This window comes from Ictidomys tridecemlineatus, chromosome 1, assembly GCF_052094955.1.
Source record: "Ictidomys tridecemlineatus isolate mIctTri1 chromosome 1, mIctTri1.hap1, whole genome shotgun sequence".
Classification (NCBI taxonomy): domain Eukaryota; kingdom Metazoa; phylum Chordata; class Mammalia; order Rodentia; family Sciuridae; genus Ictidomys; species Ictidomys tridecemlineatus.
Genome location: NC_135477.1, coordinates 53,818,810 through 53,838,688, shown reverse-complemented (window position 1 = coordinate 53,838,688; position 19,879 = coordinate 53,818,810). Strand labels below are relative to the sequence as shown.

General features: G+C 35.1%; 1 protein-coding gene across 1 annotated transcript in view; it reads right to left on the bottom strand.

Moving 5' to 3' along the window:
• Ctnna3 (catenin alpha 3) overlaps positions 1-19,879 on the bottom strand; it is a 1,639,810-nt gene that overhangs the window by 1,503,534 nt on the left and 116,397 nt on the right. Inside the window, exon 5 of the mRNA XM_078041358.1 lies at positions 243-362. Coding sequence (XP_077897484.1) covers positions 243-362 — 120 coding nt within the window. The remainder of the gene's footprint in view (positions 1-242; positions 363-19,879) is intronic.

Sequence of the window (19,879 nt, the reverse complement as noted above, 5' to 3'; positions counted from 1 at the left end):
ATTTTTTTTTAAAGAGGTACAAGAACACATGTGTAAATCACTATCGTATACATCTAAAAATAAGGAGCACACTGAACACTGCATGAAGTTGTATGAACACAGCAGATCAGATCAGCACAAGCTATTTCTACCACAACCATTAGAGAGTATGTCTCCCCAGACTTGCTTGCCCCTCTGACAAGAAAGACAACAGGAATCCTAAAGTGTCCAGCACTTCTACAAAGGAAGGTATTGACTCCTACCTGCTGACGTTTGAAAGCCAAATAATCCAGATCTTCCAGCTCCTTCCCAAGCTTCTGGTAGGTTTTCTGAAGATCAGATTTGTTGGAAACATTTTTAAGGCACTCAAGTGTTCTTTGAAACTTAAAATGAAAAAAGAAAGCACATCGTTAGGATAACAGCACATTTTTCTCAGTTTCCCAGATAGCTAACACAGAGAGTCAATAATGAGCCTCAGTTTCTCCTATCTATATCTATAAGGTACAGATAACAAATGCTATATGATTATCTTTTAGTGAAATAATTAGGGACAATTATAAAGAGTTAATAACTGCATTCTAAGTACAAACAATGTTATTGCATAAATGATAAGCCTGTTAATCCTCACTCTAACGAAAACAGCATGCTTCTATTAAAAAAAAAAAACCTTCCATGTTTTAGGATACATTGCTGCTATTTTAAAGAAAAACATCATAATGAATGAATAATTCCAACTCATAACGAGGAAGCATTAAAAGAGCTTTAACATTCTAGTTAAGGGAAAAAAATCATAAAAAGGTAGCTGCTTGAATGCTATTTTGCTGTAATGGAATGAGGTCTGACTTGCCTCTGTAGAAAATCTATGTAGAATAGGTCATCCAGCAAACTTCAGAAAAGAATATCTCTCAGAGACTATATTTTGAGAAGGAAAACTAATACTTTGATGATCAAAGCATATGTGACATGTTCAGCAAAACTTATTTATTCTATAACACAGATGAGTTATGAAGTCAGTTCTGCTGAATCAGAATGATCTTGTTCATTTTTAAATCGGATACTAGATAAATACAAAGGTGACAAATTACATAGATCACAGAATACTGTCTGCTACTAATAATTAATTAAGCAAAGGGAGCTCATAAGAATTTGAATTCCTGGTCTATTTTAGTAAATTAGAACACACTTTGTAGGGTTAGTGATTGAAAATGTCAAGTAATATAATTTGAAAGATGTTTGGGATTTGCTCTTTCCTTATGTCATTTATTTCCCATGTTCTGTGTTATTAGATAGACTTCCACAGATAAAGACTTCACCATCTTAAACACACCCAAATTCCACTGTGACTATGATGCTGTAAGACAGGCTAATGAGATTTTATAGAATACATTTAAATTTCCAGGGAAATAAATTGACCCTTACTGTATATATCTATGGAATAAGTCATATTAAAATGGCATTCTATGAAATTAAATTCTTAATTTCATGAAAGCAACATGTTCATCTCAATCCAAGATGATAGAGGAAAAAGAAATAGAAAATAACACTACAGAACTAAGCCTCCATAGCAGAATAGCAAAATATAATCAATAAATAATCATTTATAACCTACTCTGCTCAAGGCACAATGAATATAAGATTTCCTACCCTAAAGGAATTTACAGATTAGAGGGGAAACTAGACATGAAACTTAGAAATGGGAAGGACACTGACATTTATTGAATGCCTACTTAGCCCCAGGTAGTTTGTGCTTTCCAAATTACTCCTCACAAGAATGACCAGAATTCTATTTCTATTCCCATCTACAAGTGAGTAAACTGGGACTCAGAAAGTTCAATTGAACAAGGGTTTTACTATAATGTCTATGCTTTTTCTTCTCTACCATTAAATCTAACACAAGGCAAAGTAGTAAAGACAGTGCAAAACAGAGATAAAAGTAACATGCGGTGAAAATTCAAAAAACCCAGTGAGCCTGATTGAGGGACAGATATAGAAGACATCAGGGAATCTGAATTGGACAACAAAGAATAGGCAGACTTTTCACAGTCTGAAAAAGTCTATCTAGAGTCTACCTATCAGTTTCAACATAGGGAAAACCTGATCATTTTCCCTCTCTTGTAGCATAACAAACAAGTTCTTTTCAAAATAATTTATTAACCTTTATATTAAATATTTATCATGTTGTATAATCATTTCTGTGCCTTGCCCATTTCTTGTTCTCTTCTATGTTTAAATAAAAATAATTCCAGATCTAAGATTTTAAATAATTTAAGTAATTGTATCTTTTAATTAATACGAGATACTTTACCAACTAATCCATTTAATTCTAAAGCATTTTTTATCCCTTGTACTTATTTCTTAGAGACTAAGAAATATTAGCTCTACTTCTTAAATATTTCTTCTTCACATTTCTCTTTGAGCTTTACATAACTCCAAATGGGAACTTTAGAGGAAATACGCTTGTAAGAGTTCAAAATAAGAAACATACACAAACACACACACACAAAAAAAAATACTTTCAGATAATTTACCATGGTCAAAGAAAAAAAGGAAGAAAATCCAATAATACATCATCATTGAGAGTATTTTAACTAAAGGTTGGAGTTTGCATAATGAGGAGATTTTAGCTTAAACTGTTTATCAGGACTTATAGATTTCATTTATTGATACTAAAGAGCTCAAAAACTACAATAATTCATTCATTTAAGTAGATTGCTTTAACTTAAAATAACAAATAATTGACAAGGAGATGTCATACAAAATCTGCACTAGAACTTTGAGTTAGATTCCTATTAAACATACCCCACCCAAAACTACCCACATACACATTTGAAGTACTAAAGATAAAAGCAATAGTTTTCCGTTGTAGATGAAGCTGAAGTACAGATAGTAAAATGAAGATTGGTTGAAATATACAACTCCTAAAAGAAAATGTAGGGTCAATACTTCAGCATATAGGCAGAGGCAACAACTCTCAAAATAATAGTGGCTCAGGAAATAATGCCAAGAGTTAATAAATAGAATGGAATCAAATAAAAAGTTTCTGCACAGCAAATTAAACAATCAAGACTGTGAAGAGGAGGGACGAGATGGCAGATTAGAGTGAGGCAGCATTTCTCCTACTTTGGCTAACCAGAAATCAAGCAATGGGAATACTGCTTCTCCCTGAAGCTTAGAGTGAAAAATCCTGAGACTGGAGGGGCAGTCTGCCCTAGCTGAACCACAGACTGTTCAACTCATTAAACAGATCTAAAAGAAGGTTGCCTTGAGTTTATCTCTGTCAGCAGAGAGCCAATCTAGGAGCCACCATGGAACTATAGTTTGGCAGCACAAACAGGAACTGGAAACCCAGATCTGAGTTCACAGCTATGTTGCATGAAGACTTAACTGTGCCTAATAAGCCCATGGGAAATCAGAAACTAAAAGCATTTTCCCAGGGGAAACACAAATTGGATATGCTAGAGAGAACTCATCTCTCCCCAACCCTGTGATTCCTGAGGCTCTCAGGAGCTAACAAGGCTAGCTACGGTGGGTTAGGAAGTTGGAAGAGTGGGTATGGGGGCACATGGCTCTCAATTTGCCAGCTAAGCAGTCCCAGCAACTGCCCAGTCTGGCACCCACTGAGTTCCCAGGACCCACCCAGACTGGCACCTGCTAGGTCCCAGGACCATCCCAGTCTCTGGGGCCCTCCTTGGACTAGCACCCCACTGGATCCCTGGGTCCCCAGTGCCCACCAGGTCCAGTACCAGTCCAGCATCTTCCCAAGCCCCCCACCCTCCATCCCCCAATGCCCTGGCCTCCCACCTAGCTCACCACTCTGCCTACTAGGCCCACAGCTTTGCCACAGGCCCATAACCCAACCTGCCAGGCCACCACTTCACTGCCAGTCCTGCCCAGCTCAGCCCACAGCTTTTTGTGGCAAACAAGGCCCATCTCCTGGCCCTGATCCACCAGGCCCACACCACGTAGGCCACCAGACATAACTACCCAATCATAGCCCAGCCTGCCTGGCCCACAACTTTGCAGCCAGGCGTACCTGACCCAGAAAGCCACTTCTCCCCTAAGCCCACCCAGATTGAAGCTTTGCTGCCTAGCCTGCCCAGTGTACACCAGCTAGGCCTGCCCAACAAGCCACTATACCACCTGGCCCAGCCAGCCACTTCACCACCCTGTCTACAACCCAACCAGCCCACACTAATCTCCCAAGAAGGGAAGGTGGGAAGTCTTAAACCACAAACTTCAACTCAGTAAGCAACAAAATAAAAAGGTAGGACTCTTCCCAAGGCCCACCCTTCCATGCTTAGTTCATACCTCAAGAATAAATTAAAAGAATATATACTACAGAGCTATAGTAACAAAAAAAGCATAGCATTGACACAAAAACAGACTGGTAGACCAATGGAACAGAATAGAAGACACAGAGACACACCCACATAAATACAGTTATCTCATACTAGACAAAGGCACCATAAACATACATTGGAGAAAAGATAGCCTCTACAACAAATGGTGCTGGGGAAACTGGAAATCCATATGTAATAAAATGAAATTAGACCCCTATCTCTCACCCTGCCCAAAAATCAACTCAAAGTGAATCAAGGATCTAGGCACTAGACCAGAGACCTTGTGCCTACTAGAAGAAAATGTAGGCCCAAATCTCTATCATGTTAGCTTAGGAACCAAATTCCTCAATAAGACTCCTAAAGTACAAGAAATCAAGAATCAATAAATGGTATTGTATCAAACTAAAAAGCTTCTTCACAGCAAAGGAAACAAGCAAGAACACAAAAAGAAATCCTACAGAACAGGAGAAAATCTTTGCCACCTGAACCTCAGATAGAGCTTTAATCTCCTGGATATATAAAGAACTCAAAAAACTTAATACTAGAAAAACAAATAACCCAGTCAATAAATAGGCAAAGGAACCGAACAGACACTTCACAGAAGAAGAAATACAATTGATCAACATCTATATGAAAAAATGTTCAACATCTCTAGCAATTAGAGAAATGTAAATTAAAATTACACTAAGATTCTATCTCACTCCAGTCAGAATGGCAATTATCAAGAATGCAGGTAACAATAAATGTTGGAGAGCATGTGGGGGAAAAAGTTCACTCGTATATTGCTGGTAGGACTGAAAACCTGGTGCACCACTCTGGAAAGCAGTATGGAGATTCCTCAGAAAACTTGGAACAGAGCCACAATTTGACCCTATTATTGCACTCCTCAGTATATACACAAAGGACTTAAAAATCAGCATACTACAGTGATGTGGTCACATCAATGTTTATAGCAGCTGAATTCACAATAGCTTAAGTGTCCTTCAACAGATGAATAGATAAAGAAAACATAGTATATATACACAATGGAATACTGCTCAACCACAAGGAAGAACGAAATTTGCCAATAAATGGATGGACCTGGAGACTATCATGCTAAGTGAAATTAGCCAATATCAAAACCCAAAAGCTAACTGTTCTGATTAGTGTATACACAGCAAGAGGGGAAGAGAAGTTCATTGTATTAGACAAAGGAAAATGAAGGGTAGAATGGGGGGACAGAAATAGGAAAGACAGTAGAATGAATTGGACATAACTTTCCTATGTTCATATATGAATACACAGCCAATGAAATTTCACATTGTATACAACTACAAGAATGTTATCCTAATTAGAATAAATTATATTCCATGTATGTATAATATGTCAAAATATACTCTACTATAGAGATTCAGACAATGGAAATATATGAGGAAGCACTCCTCTGGTGAGCAAATTCCCCAGGGGTAACTGGCATTCTGTTTCCCAGGCTTGGAATTCTGGGCAGTTTCACCTAGAAGCTAGTAAGATAACTAATACAGTTGCAGTAACTAGTTTATGGTAATATCCTTCGTGAAGAGGCTCTTTGCTAGAGTCTTATCAGCCTGGACCTTGATTTTAGACATTCAGCTCCTGGAAATAAGGGAACACCAAACAATAATGTAGTTATGGCACTAATGACCTAAAGTAACCTATTGATATAAATAAAGCTTGACAGTTTGGCCTCTCGGCCATTTTGCCATCTTTTCTGCCTCTGCATCTTGTCTCTGTGTCTCTTTCATTTTCCTTATACTCTACTGTCATGTATATTTAAAAAGAACAAATTTTAAAAGTAATGTGAAGATAGAACCCATAGAATGGGAGAAAAGTTTTGCTAGTTACTCTTCTGACAGAGGATTAATATGTGGAATATATAAAGAACTTTTAAAACTTAGCACCAAAAAAAACCCAATTAATAAATTAATAAATACCAAGAAGAGCATGGAATAAGATATTTCAAGCTCTAAAAGAAAACAATTGTCAACCAAGATTGCTGTACTCAGCAAGCTCTCTTTAACATTCAAAGGGAAATTACAAACCTTCCATGACAAGGATTAACAAAAAGAATACTAAGCCAGCACTATACAGAATACTTAAAGATAAATTATACATAGAGGATCCCCAAAACAAATCCCAAACTCTCAAATGAATGACAATCAATAGAAGACAAACTAAATGAAAACCAAAACAAAATTAAATACAAGTGGCAGCAAACCACAAGCACATATCTGTAATAACACTGAATAGAAATGGTCACAACTCCCCAATTAAAAAATGTAGATTAAGAGAATGGATTTTTAAAAATCTAACCATATGCTGTTTGCAAGAGACTCATCTCATAGGTAAGGACACCCACAGGCTGAAGGTAAAAGGAAGGAAAAAACATTTCATGCCAACAGACTTCAAAAACAAGGCAGGAGTAACAATTCTCATATATGACAAAACTGACTTCAAGCAAAAATTAATCAGAAGAGACAGGCCATCACATCTTAGTAAAGGGAATAATACAAAAAGAAGAAATAAATATAGTTAATACATGTATCCCAAATGTTAACACACCCAATTACATTTAAAAAATACTCATTGATGTTAAATCCCAGATAATCCCAATATAATAATACTGGAATATTTTAATGCACCCTTATCATGAATAGACAGGTCATCAAAGCATAAAATCAATAAAGATATATCCAATCCAAATAATAACATAAATCAAATGGACCTAATAGACATCTACATATTATTTCACCCCAAAACAGTTAAACTCACCTTCTTCTCAGCAGCTTATTGAACCTTCTTCAAAATAGACCATATTCTAGGTCATAATGTTCCTCTAAGTAAATACAAATATGCTGATATAATCCAATGCATCATATTGGATCATAATGGAATGAAACTAGAAATCAACAGCAAGAAAAATAACAGAAACCACAAAAATATATGAAGATTAAACAATATACTTTTAAATGAAGAATAAATTAGAGAAGAAATGAGAGAAGAAATCAAGAAATTCTTAGAAACAAATGAAAACAAAGATACAATATATCAAATCTCTGTAATAGTATTAAAGCAGTACTAATTAAATTTTTTGTACCAGGGATTGAATATAGAGGCACTTAATCACAGGGCCACATCCACAGCCCTTTTTCTATTTTTTTTTTTTTTATTTTTGAGTCAGAGCCTCACTAAGTTGCTCAGGCTGGCCATGAACCTGTGATACTCCTGCCTCAGCCTCTCAAGCCACTGAGATTATAGATGTGCACCACCATGCCCTGCCTAAGAAGAAAATTTATTACATTAAAAATATAGATATATCCCAAATAAATATCTTATGCTCCACCTCAAGGCCTTAGAAAAAGGACAAACTAACCCTAAAATCAGTAGAAGACAGAAAAAAGTAAAGATCAGAGCCAAAATTAATGAAAGTGAGAATAATGAAACAATACATAGGATCAATGCAACAAAAAGTTAGTTTGTTTTTTATTTAACTAAGATTAGTTAGCCAAATGAACCAAAAGAAAGAAAGAGGACCCAAACAACAAAATTGGACATGACAAAGGAGATATTACCACAGACAATTCCAAAATCAAGATGATCATTAGAAACTATTTAAAAAATTTATATTCCAATAAACTGTAAAATCTTGAAGACATTGACTAATATGTAGATACTTATGACCTGCCCAAATTGAATCAGGAAGATATAGAAAACATAAACAGACCAATGATATCGAAACAACAATCAAAAACCTACCAAAGAAGAAAAGTCCAAGACCAGATGGATTCTCAGCTGAGTTTTATCAAACATTTATTGAAGAACTAATACAAGTCTTCCTCAATTTATTCCATAAAATTGAAAGGGAGAGAATACTCCCAAATAATTCTATGAAGCTACTATAACCCTGATACCAAACCAGAAAAAGATACATGTAGGAAAGAAAACTACAGATCAATATCCCTGATGAACATCGATGCAAAAATTCTCAATAAAATATTAGTAAACTGCATTTAAAAATGTATTAGGAATCCTACATCACATGGAGAATAAACAATACACTACTGAATGAACAAAGGGTTACAGTAGACATCAAAGAGGAAATTAAAAAATTCTTAGAGGTAAAAGAAAACTCAGACACAACATATCAAAATCTCTGGGACACTATGAAAGCAGTACTAAGAGGAAAAATCATTTCATGGAGTTCATTCCTTAAAAGAAGGAAAAGCCAACAAATAAATGACCTCACACTACACCTCAAAGCCTTAGAAAAAGAAGAACAAATTAGCAGCAAATACAGTTTAGAAGGCAATAAATAATTAAAATCAGAGCTGAAATCAATGAAATCAAAACAAAAGAAACAATAAAAAATTGACAAAACTAAAAGTTGGTTCTTTGAAAAAATAAATAAGATTGATAGACCACTAGCCATGCTAACAAAGAGAAGAAGAGAGAGAACCCAAATTACTAGCTTATGGGATGAAAAAGGCAACATCACAACAGACACTTCAGAAATACAGAAGATAATTAGAAATTATTTTGAAACCCTATACTCTAATAAAATAGAGGATAGTGAAGGCATCGATAAATTCCTTAAGGCATATGAGCTACCCAGATTGAGTCAGGATGATATAAACAACCTAAACAGACCAATATCAAGTGAGAAAATAGAAGCCATCAAAAGACTACCAACCAAGAAAAGCCCAGGACCTGACGGATATACAGCAGAGTTTTACAAGAATTTTAAAGAAGAACTAATACCAATACTCCACAATCTATTTCAGGAGATAGAAAAAGAGGGAGTACTTCCAAATTAATTCTATGAGGCCAACATCACCCTGATTCCAAAACCAGATAAAGACACTTCAAAGAAAGAAAACTTCAGACCAATATCCCTAATGAATTTAGATGCAAAAATCCTCAATAAAATTCTGTCAAATCGGATACAAAAACATATCAAAAAGATTGTGCACCATGACCAAGTGGGATTCATCCCTGGGATGCAAGGCTGGTTCAATATACAGAAATCAATAAATGTAATTCACCACATCAATAGACTTAAAGATAAGAACCATATGATCATCTCAATAGATGCTGGAAAAGCATTCGACAAAATACAGCATCCCTTTATGTTCAAAATTCTAGAAAAATTAGGGATAACAGGAAATTACCTCAACATGGTAAAAGCTACATATGCTAAGCCTCAGGCCAGCATCATTCTAAATGGAGAAAAATTGGAGACATTCCCTTTAAAATCTGGAAAAAGACAAGGATGCCCTCTCTCACCACTTCTATTCAACATAGTTCTTGAAACACAAGCCAGAGCAATTAGACAGACGAAAGAAATTAAAAGCATAAATATAGGAAAAGAAAAACTTAAATTAGCACTATTTTCCAATGACATGATCCTATATCTAGCAGACCCAAAAAATTCAACCAAAAAACTTCTAGAACTAGTAAATGAATTCAGCAAAGTGGCAGGATATAAAATTAATATCAATAAATCAAAGGCATTCCTGTACATCAGTGACAAATTCTCTGAAATAGAAGTGAGGACAACTACTCCATTCACAATATCCTCAAAAAAAAATAAAATACCTGGAAATCAACTTAACAAAAGAGGTGAAAGAGCTATACAATGAAAACTACAGAACCCTGAAGGAAGAAATAGAAGAAGACCTTAGAAGATGGAAGGATTTACCTTGCTCATGGATTGGTAAAATTAATATTATTAAGATGGCCATATTACCAAAAGCACTTTACAGATTCAATGCATTTCCCATCAGAATCCCAATGATATTCCTTGCAGAAATAGAAAAAGCAATCATGAAATTCATCTGGAAAAACAAGAGACCCAGAATAGCTAAAGTAATTCTAAGCAGGAAGAGTGAAATTGGTGGTATCGTGATTTCAGATTTTAAACTATACTAATAGAGCAATAGTTAAAAAAAAAAAAAAAACAGCATGGTACTGGCACCAAAACAGGCTGGTAGACCAATGGTACAAAATAGAGGACACAGAGACAAATCCACAAAATTGCAACTACCTTATATTAGACAAAGGTGATAAAACCATGCAATGGAGAAAGGATAGCATCTTCAACAAATGGTGCTGGGAGAACTGGAAATCCATATGCAACAAAATGAAATTGAATCCCTTTCTCTCATCATGCACAAAAGTCAACTCAAAATGGATCAAGGAGCTAGGAATCAGACCAGAGACTCTGCATCTAATAGAAGATAAAGTTGGCCCTAATCTTCATCACATGGGGGGAGGCCCCAAATTTCTTAATAAGAAAACTATAGCACAAGAGTTAAAACCAAGAATCAACAAATGGGATGAATTCAAATTAAAAAGTTTTTTCTCAGCAACAGAAATAATATGTGAAGTGAATAGGGAGCCTACATCCAGGGAACAAATTTTTACCCCCCAAACATCAGATAGAGCTCTAATCTCTAGGGTATACAAAGAACTCAAAAAGTTAAAAAACAAAAAAGCAAATAACCCAATCAACAAATGGGCCAAGGACTTGAACAGAAACTTCTCAGAAGAGGATATACAATCAATCAATAAATACATGAAAAAATGCTCACCATCTCTAGCAATCAGAGAAATGCAAATTAAAACTACTCTAAGATACCATCTCTCTCCAATAAGAATGGCAGCCATTATGAAGTCAAACAAAAATAAGTGCTGATGAGGATGTGGGTGGGGGGTGGAAGGTACACTCATACATCACTGGTGGGACTGCAAATTAGTGCAGCCAATTTGGAAAGCAGTATGGAGATTCCTTGGAAAGCTGGGAATGGAACCACCATTTGACCCAGCTATTGCCCTTCTCAGACTATACCCAAAAGAACTAAAAAGAGCATACTACAGGGACACAGCCACATCAATGTTTATAGCAGCACAATTCACAATAGCTAGAATGTGGAACCAACCTAGATGCCCTTCAATAGATGAATGGATTAAAAATGTGGCATTTATACACAATGGAATATTACGCAGCATTAAAAAAAAACAAGATCATGGCATTTGCAGGCAAATGGATGGCATTAGAGCAGATCATGCTAAGTGAAGTTAGCCAATCCCTACAAAACAAATGCCGAATGTCTTCTCTGATATAAGGGGGGGTGACTCAAAATGGGATAGGAAGGAAGAGCATGAGAAAAAGACTACCACTAAATAGGGAAGAGAGGTGGGAGGGAAAAAGAGGGAGAAGGGGAGTTGCATGGAAGATGAAAGGAGAACCTCATTGTTATACAGAATACATATATGATCTTGTAATGGGAAAAAGAAAAAAAAGTGTGTCACATTAGTTTGGATAGAGAGAAAAGATGGGAGAGGAGGGGAGGAGTAGGGAGGATAGGAAGGGCAGCAGAATAGAATAGACAATATGATTGGTGTATGTACATTCCATGTATGTATTATATGTCAAAATACATTCTGCTGTCATGTATGACTAAAAAAAATAAAATAAAATAAAAATAAATTGTATGGTTAAAAAAATGTATTAGGAGGATAATACACCATGATCAAATAGGCTTCAATCCAGGGATTCAAGGCTGGTTCAACATATGCAAATCAATAAATGTAATTTATCACTTAAATAGAATCAAAAATAACAAGAATCATATAATCATCTAAGTATATGCTGAATAGGCCTTTGATAAAATATAGCAACTATTCATATCAGAGAAACTAGAGATAGGAGGAACTTACCTATCTATAAGGTAAGATATTATAAAGGCAATATACAAACAATTGGAAACTTTTTCTTAAAAATCAGGGGCAAGGCAAGGATATCCACTCTCACCATTTCTATTCAATATAGTTCTTAAAACTCTAGCCAAGTTTAATGCTTTAAATTTTTTTAATGTTTTTATTTTATTATTATTTTTTTAATTTTCATTTTCATTTTTTATTATCATTATTATTTTTTAAAAAAATTTTTTTTCATTCTTTCTTTATTTTCTATTTTTTCTCTTTTGTCTTTTCATTTCTTTTCAATTTTCTTATTCCCATTTCCTTGAATTCTGCCTGCTTACTCTCATTCTCTTTAGTGACTTATTCCCTTCCCTTCTAATATCTTTCCTCCCAAGCATCAAATAAATTTATAAGAGTAAACAGTAACTCAGCAATCAAACAGAACAAGAAGTAACATGAGCAGCATAAAAAAGCAAGGAAGAAAAGGAGTACAAACAATGAAGGACAGCCTAAATATTCAGGAGGACCTAGAGTCATCAGAAAAATGGTCATATAAAGAACTCAAGGAATACCTTAGACAGATGGAATGGAACCTTAAAGAGGATATGAGACAGCAAATCCAAACAGTGAAAGAACACATTGAAAATGAATTACATAAACAGATAAAAGAAGAAGTTAAGCATCTTTATCAGGAGATAGAGATTATTTTAAAAAATCAAACAATAATTCTAGAAATGAAGGAAACAATAAACTAAATTAAAAACTCAATTGAAAGTATCACTAACAGAGTGAGCAAGTGGAAGCCAGAACATCAGATAATGAAGACAAAATATATCATCTTGAAAAGAGTCTAGCCAACTCAGAAAGGCTGGTAAAAAATCACGAGAAAAACATCCAAGAGATATGGGATAACATAAAAAAACCAAACTTAAGAGCCATCAGGATAGAGGAAGGTACAGAGATTCAAACTGAGGGAATGAGTAACCTGCTGAATGAAATAATTACAGAAAACGTTCCAGAAATAAAAAAGGAAACAGATATACAAATGGTAGATGCATACAGGACACTGCGCACACAAAATCATAGTAGACCAATGCCAAGACACATTGTTATGAAGATAGCCAATATACAGAACAAAGAGAAAATATTAAAAGCTACAAGAGAAAGAAGGGAGATTACATTCAGGGGTAAACCAATAAGGTTAACAACAGATTTTTCATCACAGACGCTGAAACCGAGAAGATCCTGGAACAACGTATTTCAAACACTGAAAGACAATGGATGCCAACCAAGAATTCTGTATCCAGCAAAATTAAGCTTCAGGTACGACAAGGAAATAAAAATCTTTCATGATAAACAAAAGCTAAAATAATTTGCAGCCAGAAAACCAGCATTGCAAAGCGTCTTGAGCAAAACACTACATGAGGAAGAAATGAAAAACAACAACCAAAACCATCAGTGGGAAGCACCTCGATAATGACAGAGGGTGGGGGGGAAGCTAATCATGGAGAAACAAACTAAATTTTTTTTAAAAAGGATAAATAATCAAACATGGCTAGTAGTACAAACCATATATCAATAGTAACTCTAAACGTTAATGGATTAAACTCTCCAATAAAGCGACATAGGCTGGTAACGAGGATTAAAAAAACAAATCCAACAATATGTTGCTTCCAGGAGACACATCTAATTGGAAAAGACATACACAGGCTGAAGATGAAAGGTTGGGAAAAAATATACCACGCACACGGTCCTCATAAGCAAGCAGGGGTGGCCATCTTCATATCGAATAAAATAAACTTCAAGACTAAGTTAATCAAAAGGGATAAGGAAGTACATTATATACTGTTAAAAGGAACCATTCACCAACAAGACATAACAATTATCAATATTTATGCACCAAATAATGGTGCTGCGACATTCATAAAACAAATTCTCCTCAAGTTCAAGAATCAAATAGACCACAACACAATAATTATGGGTGACTTCAACACACCTCTCTCACCATTGGACAGATCCTCCAAACAAAAGTTGAATAAAGAAACTATAGAACTCAATATCACAATCAATAACCTAGACTTAACTGACATATATAGAATATATCAACCATCATCAAGTGGATATACTTTTTTCTCAGCCACACACGGATCCTTCTCAAAAATAGACCATATATTATGCCATTGGGCAACCCTCAGTAAATATAAAGGGGTAGAGATAATACATCTTATCTGATCATAATGGAATGAAACTGGAAATCAATGATAAAAGAAGAAAGGAAAAATCCTACATCACATGGAAAATGAATAATACGTTACTGAATGATCAATGGGTTACAGAAGACATAAAGGAGGAAATCAAAAAATTCTTAGAGATAAATGAAAATACAGATACAACATATCAGAATCTATGGGACACAATGAAAGCAGTTTTAAGAGGGAAATTCATCGCCTGGTGGTCATTCCTCAAAAAAAGGAAAAACCAACAAATAAATGAGCTCACACTTCATCTCAAAGCCCTAGAAAAGAAAGAGCAACACAACAGCAAATGTAGCAGAAGGCAAGAAATAATTAAAACCAGAGTGGAAATCAACGAAATTGAAACAAAAGAAACTATTGAAAAATTAACAAAACTAAAAGTTGATTCTTCGAAAAAATAAATAAGATCGACAGACCCTTAGCCATGCTAACGAAGAGAAGAAGACAGAGAACTCAAATTACTAACGTACGGGATGAAAAAGGCAACATCACAACAGATGCTACAGAAATACAGAAGACAATTAGAAATTATTTTGAAAACCTATATTCCAATAAGATAGAAGATAGTGAAGACATCGATAAATTTCTTAAGTCATATGATTTGCCCAGACTGAGTCAGGACGATACACACAATTTAAACAGACCAATATCAATGGATGAAATAGAAGAAGCAATCAAAAGACTACCAACCAAGAAAAGCCCAGGACCGGATGGGTATACAGCAGAGTTTTACAAAACCTTTAAAGAAGAATTAATACCAATACTTTTCAAGTTATTTCAGGAAATAGAAAAAGAGGGAGCTCTTCCAAATTCATTCTATGAGGCCAACATCACCCTGATTCCGAAACCAGACAAAGACACCTCAAAGAAAGAACAGACCAATATCTCTGATGAACCTAGATGCAAAATCCTCAATAAAATTCTGGCAAATCGAATACAAAGGCACATCAAAAAAATTGTGTACCATGATCAAGTAGGATTCATCCCTGGGATGCAAGGCTGGTTCAATATACAGAAATCAATAAATGTTATTCACCACATCAATAGACTTAAAGATAAGAACCATATGATCATCTCGATAGATGCAGAAAAAGCATTCGACAAAGTACAGCATCCCTTTATGTTCAAAACATTAGAAAAACTAGGGATAACAGGAACTTTCCTCGACATTGTAAAAGTATCTATGCTAAGACTCAGGCTAGCATCATTCTGAATGGAGAAAAATTGAAGGCATTCCCTCTAAAATCCGGAATAAGACAGGGATGCCCTCTATCGCCACTTCTATTCAATATAGTTCTAGAAACACTGGCCAGAGCAATTAGACAGACGAAAAAAATTAAAGGCATAAAAATAGGAAAAGAAGAACTTAAATTATCACTATTTGCGAATGACATGCTTCTATACCTAGAAGACTACAGAAGTTTTTTGTAGAAAAAAACTACTAGAACTAATAAATGAATTCAGCAAAGTGGCAGGGTATAAAATCAACACGCATAAATCAAAGGCGTTTATGTATATCAACGACAAAACTTCTGAAACAGAAATGAGGAAAAACACTCCATTCACAGTATCCTCAAAAAAAAATAAAATACTTGGGAATCAACCTAACAAAAGAGGTGAAAGATTTATACAATGAAAACTACAGAATCCTAAAAAGAGAAGTAGAAGAAGATCTTAGAAGATGGAAAAATATACCCTGTTCATGGATAGGCAGAACTAACATCATCAAAATGGCAATATTACCAAAAGTTCTCTATAGGTTTAATGCAATGCCAATCAAAATCCCAAGGGCATTTCTTGTAGAAATAGATAAAGCAATCATGAAATTCATATGGAAAAATAAAAGACCCAGAATAGCAAAAGCAATTCTAAGCAGGAAGTGTGAATCAGGCGGTATAGCAATACCAGATTTCAAACTATATTACAGAGCAATAGTAACAAAAACAGCATGGTACTGGTACCAAAACAGGAGGGTGGACCAATGGTACAGAATAGAGGACACAGAGACTAATCCACAAAGCTACAACTATCTTATATTTGATAAAGGGGCTAAAAGCATGCAATGGAGGAAGGATAGCATCTTCAACAAATGGTGTTGGGAAAACTGGAAATCCCTATGCAACAAAATGAAACTGAATCCCATCCTCTTGCCATGCACAAAAGTTAACTCAAAGTGGATCAAGGAGCTAGATATCAAATCAGAGACTCTGCGTCTGATAGAAGAAAAAGTTGGCTCTGATCTACATATTGTGGGGTCGGGCTCCAAATTCCTTAATAGGACACCCATAGCACAAGAGTTAATAACAAGAATCAACAAATGGGACTTACTTAAACTGAAAAGTTTTTTCTCAGCAAGAGAAACAATAAGAGAGGTAAATAGGGAGCCTACATCCTGGGAACAAATTTTTACTCCTCACACTTCAGATAGAGCCCTAATATCCAGAGTATACAAAGAACTCAAAAAATTAGACAATAAGACAACAAATAACCCAATCAACAAATGGGCCAAGGACCTGAACAGACACTTCTCAGAAGAGGACATACAATCAATCAACAAGTACATGAAAAAATGCTCACCATCTCTAGCAGTCAGAGAAATGCAAATCAAAACCACCCTAAGATACCATCTCACTCCAGTTAGATTGGCAGCCATTCTGAAGTCAAACAACAACATGTGCTGGTGAGGATGTGGGGAAAGGGGTACTCTTGTACATTGCTGGTGGGACTGCAAACTGGTGTGGCCAATTTGGAAAGCAGTATGGAGATTTCTTGGAAAGCTGGGAATGGAACCACCATTTGACCCAGCTATTGCCCTTCTCTGGGACTATTCCCTGAAGACCTTAAAAGAGCATACTACAGGGATACTGCCACATCGATGTTCATAGCAGCACAATTCACAATAGCTAGACTGTGGAACCAACCCAGATGCCCTTCAATAGATGAATGGATAAAAAAAATGTGGCATTTATACATCATGGAGTATTACGCAACACTAAAAAATGACAAAATCATGGAATTTGCAGGGAAATGGATGGCACTAGAGCAGATTATGCTTAGTGAAGCTAGACAATCCCTAAAAAACAAATACCAAATGTCTTCTTTGATATAATGAGAGCAACTAAGAACAGAGCAGGGAGGAAGAGCAGGAAGAAAAGATTAACATTAAATAGAGACATGAGGTGGGAGGGAAAGGGAGAAAAAAGGGGAAATTGCATGGAAATGGAGGGAGACCCTCATTGTTACACAAAATTACATATAAGAGGTTGTGAGGTGAATGGGAAAATAAACAAGGAGAGAAATGAATTACAGTAGATGGGGTAGAGAGAGAAGATGGGAGGGGAGGAGAGGGGGGATAGTAGAGGATAGGAGAGGTAGCAGAATACAACAGTCACTAATATGGCGATATGTAAAAATGTGGATGTGTAACCGATGTGATTCTGCAATCTGTATTTGGGGTAAAAATGGGAGTTCATAACCCACTTGAATCTAATGTATGAAATATGATATGTCAAGAGCTTTGTAATGTTTTGAACAACCAATAAAAAAGAAAGAAATGCTGATAAAATAAAAAAAACTCTAGCCAAGCAATCAGGCAACAGAAGGAAATTAAATTGTAACCACCAGAAATAGAAAAAGAAAAAAGAAGTCAAATTACTATTCTTTATTAATGACATGATCCCATATCTACAAGACCTAAAAATTCCACCAGAAGACTTCTAAAGCTAATAAATGAAATTTAGCAAAGTAGCAGGATACAAGGTCAACACTTATAAATCAATAGCTTTCCTACACTCCAAAAGTGATTCACTTGAGAAATAAATAGGAAAAAACCATCCCTTTCACAATAACCTCAAAAACTAAAAATAATTTATCTGGGCATTAAATTCTGGGCAAGGAAGTGAAATAGCTCTACAATGAAAACTATAGAACATTAAAGAAAGAGAGAAGACCTCAGAAAATGGAAAGACTTCCCATGTTCTTGGACAGGCAGAATTAATATTGTCAAAATAGCCATATTTCCAAAAGCAATATACACATTCAATGTAATCACCATCAAAATGCCAATGACATTCTTTACAGAACTAGGAACAAACAGTCCTTAAATTCATTTGGAAGAATAAGAGACCTAGAATAGACAAAGCAATTCTGAACAAGAAAAGTGATGTAAGAGGGATCACAATACCCAATCTCAAATTATATTACAGAGCTATAGTAACAATAACAGCATGGTACTAGCATTAAAATAGACATGAAGACCAATAGAATAGAAGACACTGAGATAAACCCAGATAATTACAGCTATCTCATTCTTGATAAAAATGCCAAAAATATATGTTGGAGAAAAGACAACATTTTCAACAATTGGTGCTAGGAAAGCTGGCTTTTCATATGCAGAAGAATTAAATTAGATTCCTGTATTTTATCTTGTACAAAAGTCAATTTAAATGAATCAAAGACCAGGAATTAGACCAAAACTATGCAACTGTTAGAAGTCAACCCTCCATCATATAGATACCAGCACTGACTTCCTTAACAAGACCCCCTAAAGCTCAAGAAATAAAACCAAGAATCAATAAGTGGGATGCTATCTTCTGCACAGCAAAAGAATTGATTAAGATAGTGAAGAGAGAGCATATAGAATGGGAAAAAAATCTTTGCCAGCCACTCCTCTGTCAAGGATTAATATCCAGAATATACAAAGAACTCAAAAAACTTAATGCCTAAAAAACAATTAATAAGTGGGTCAAAGACCTAAGTAGAATTTTTTAAAAAAGGAAATACAAATGGCCAACAAATATTTTAAAAATTGTTCACCATCTGTAGCAATCAGGGAAATCCAAATCAAAACTACACTAAGATTGCATCTCACTGCAGTTAGAATGGCAATTATCAAGAATACAAATAAAAATAAATACTAGTGTGAATGTGCAGGAAATGGTATACTTATACATTGCTAATGGGACTGCAAATTATACAACCACTATGAAAAACAGTATGTAGACTCCTCAAAAAAAAACAGAATAAAAATACCATATGATTCACCTGTTCCACTCCTCAGTATTTATCCAAAAGAACTAACATCAGCATACTATAGTAATACAGCCACTTCAGTGTTTATAGCAGCACAGTTCATAATACCCAAATTATGGAATCAACTCAAATGTTCATCAACAGACGAATAGATTAAGAAAATGTAGCAGATATACACATGGAGTTGCACTTGGCAGTAAAGAAGAATGAAATAATGGCATTTACTAGCAAATGGATGGAAATGGAGAAAATCATGCTAAGTGAAATAAGCCAGACTCAGAAAACCAAGAGCTGAATGTTTCTCTCATACATGGAAGCTAGAGCAAAATAAGGAAAAGTAAATGACGGGGCAGGAGATTATCTATTATATAGATATATGGTAGATCTGTAGATAAGAAGAAGGAGAATGACAGGGACAGAGGAAAGAAGGAAAAGGGATATAAATATGTAATGAATTAAACAATAGCATGTTATACACATATATATAAATGTACCAAGAATAATTTTACCCATATATTCATTTATATGTAGAAATGCCAATCAAAACTAAATAAA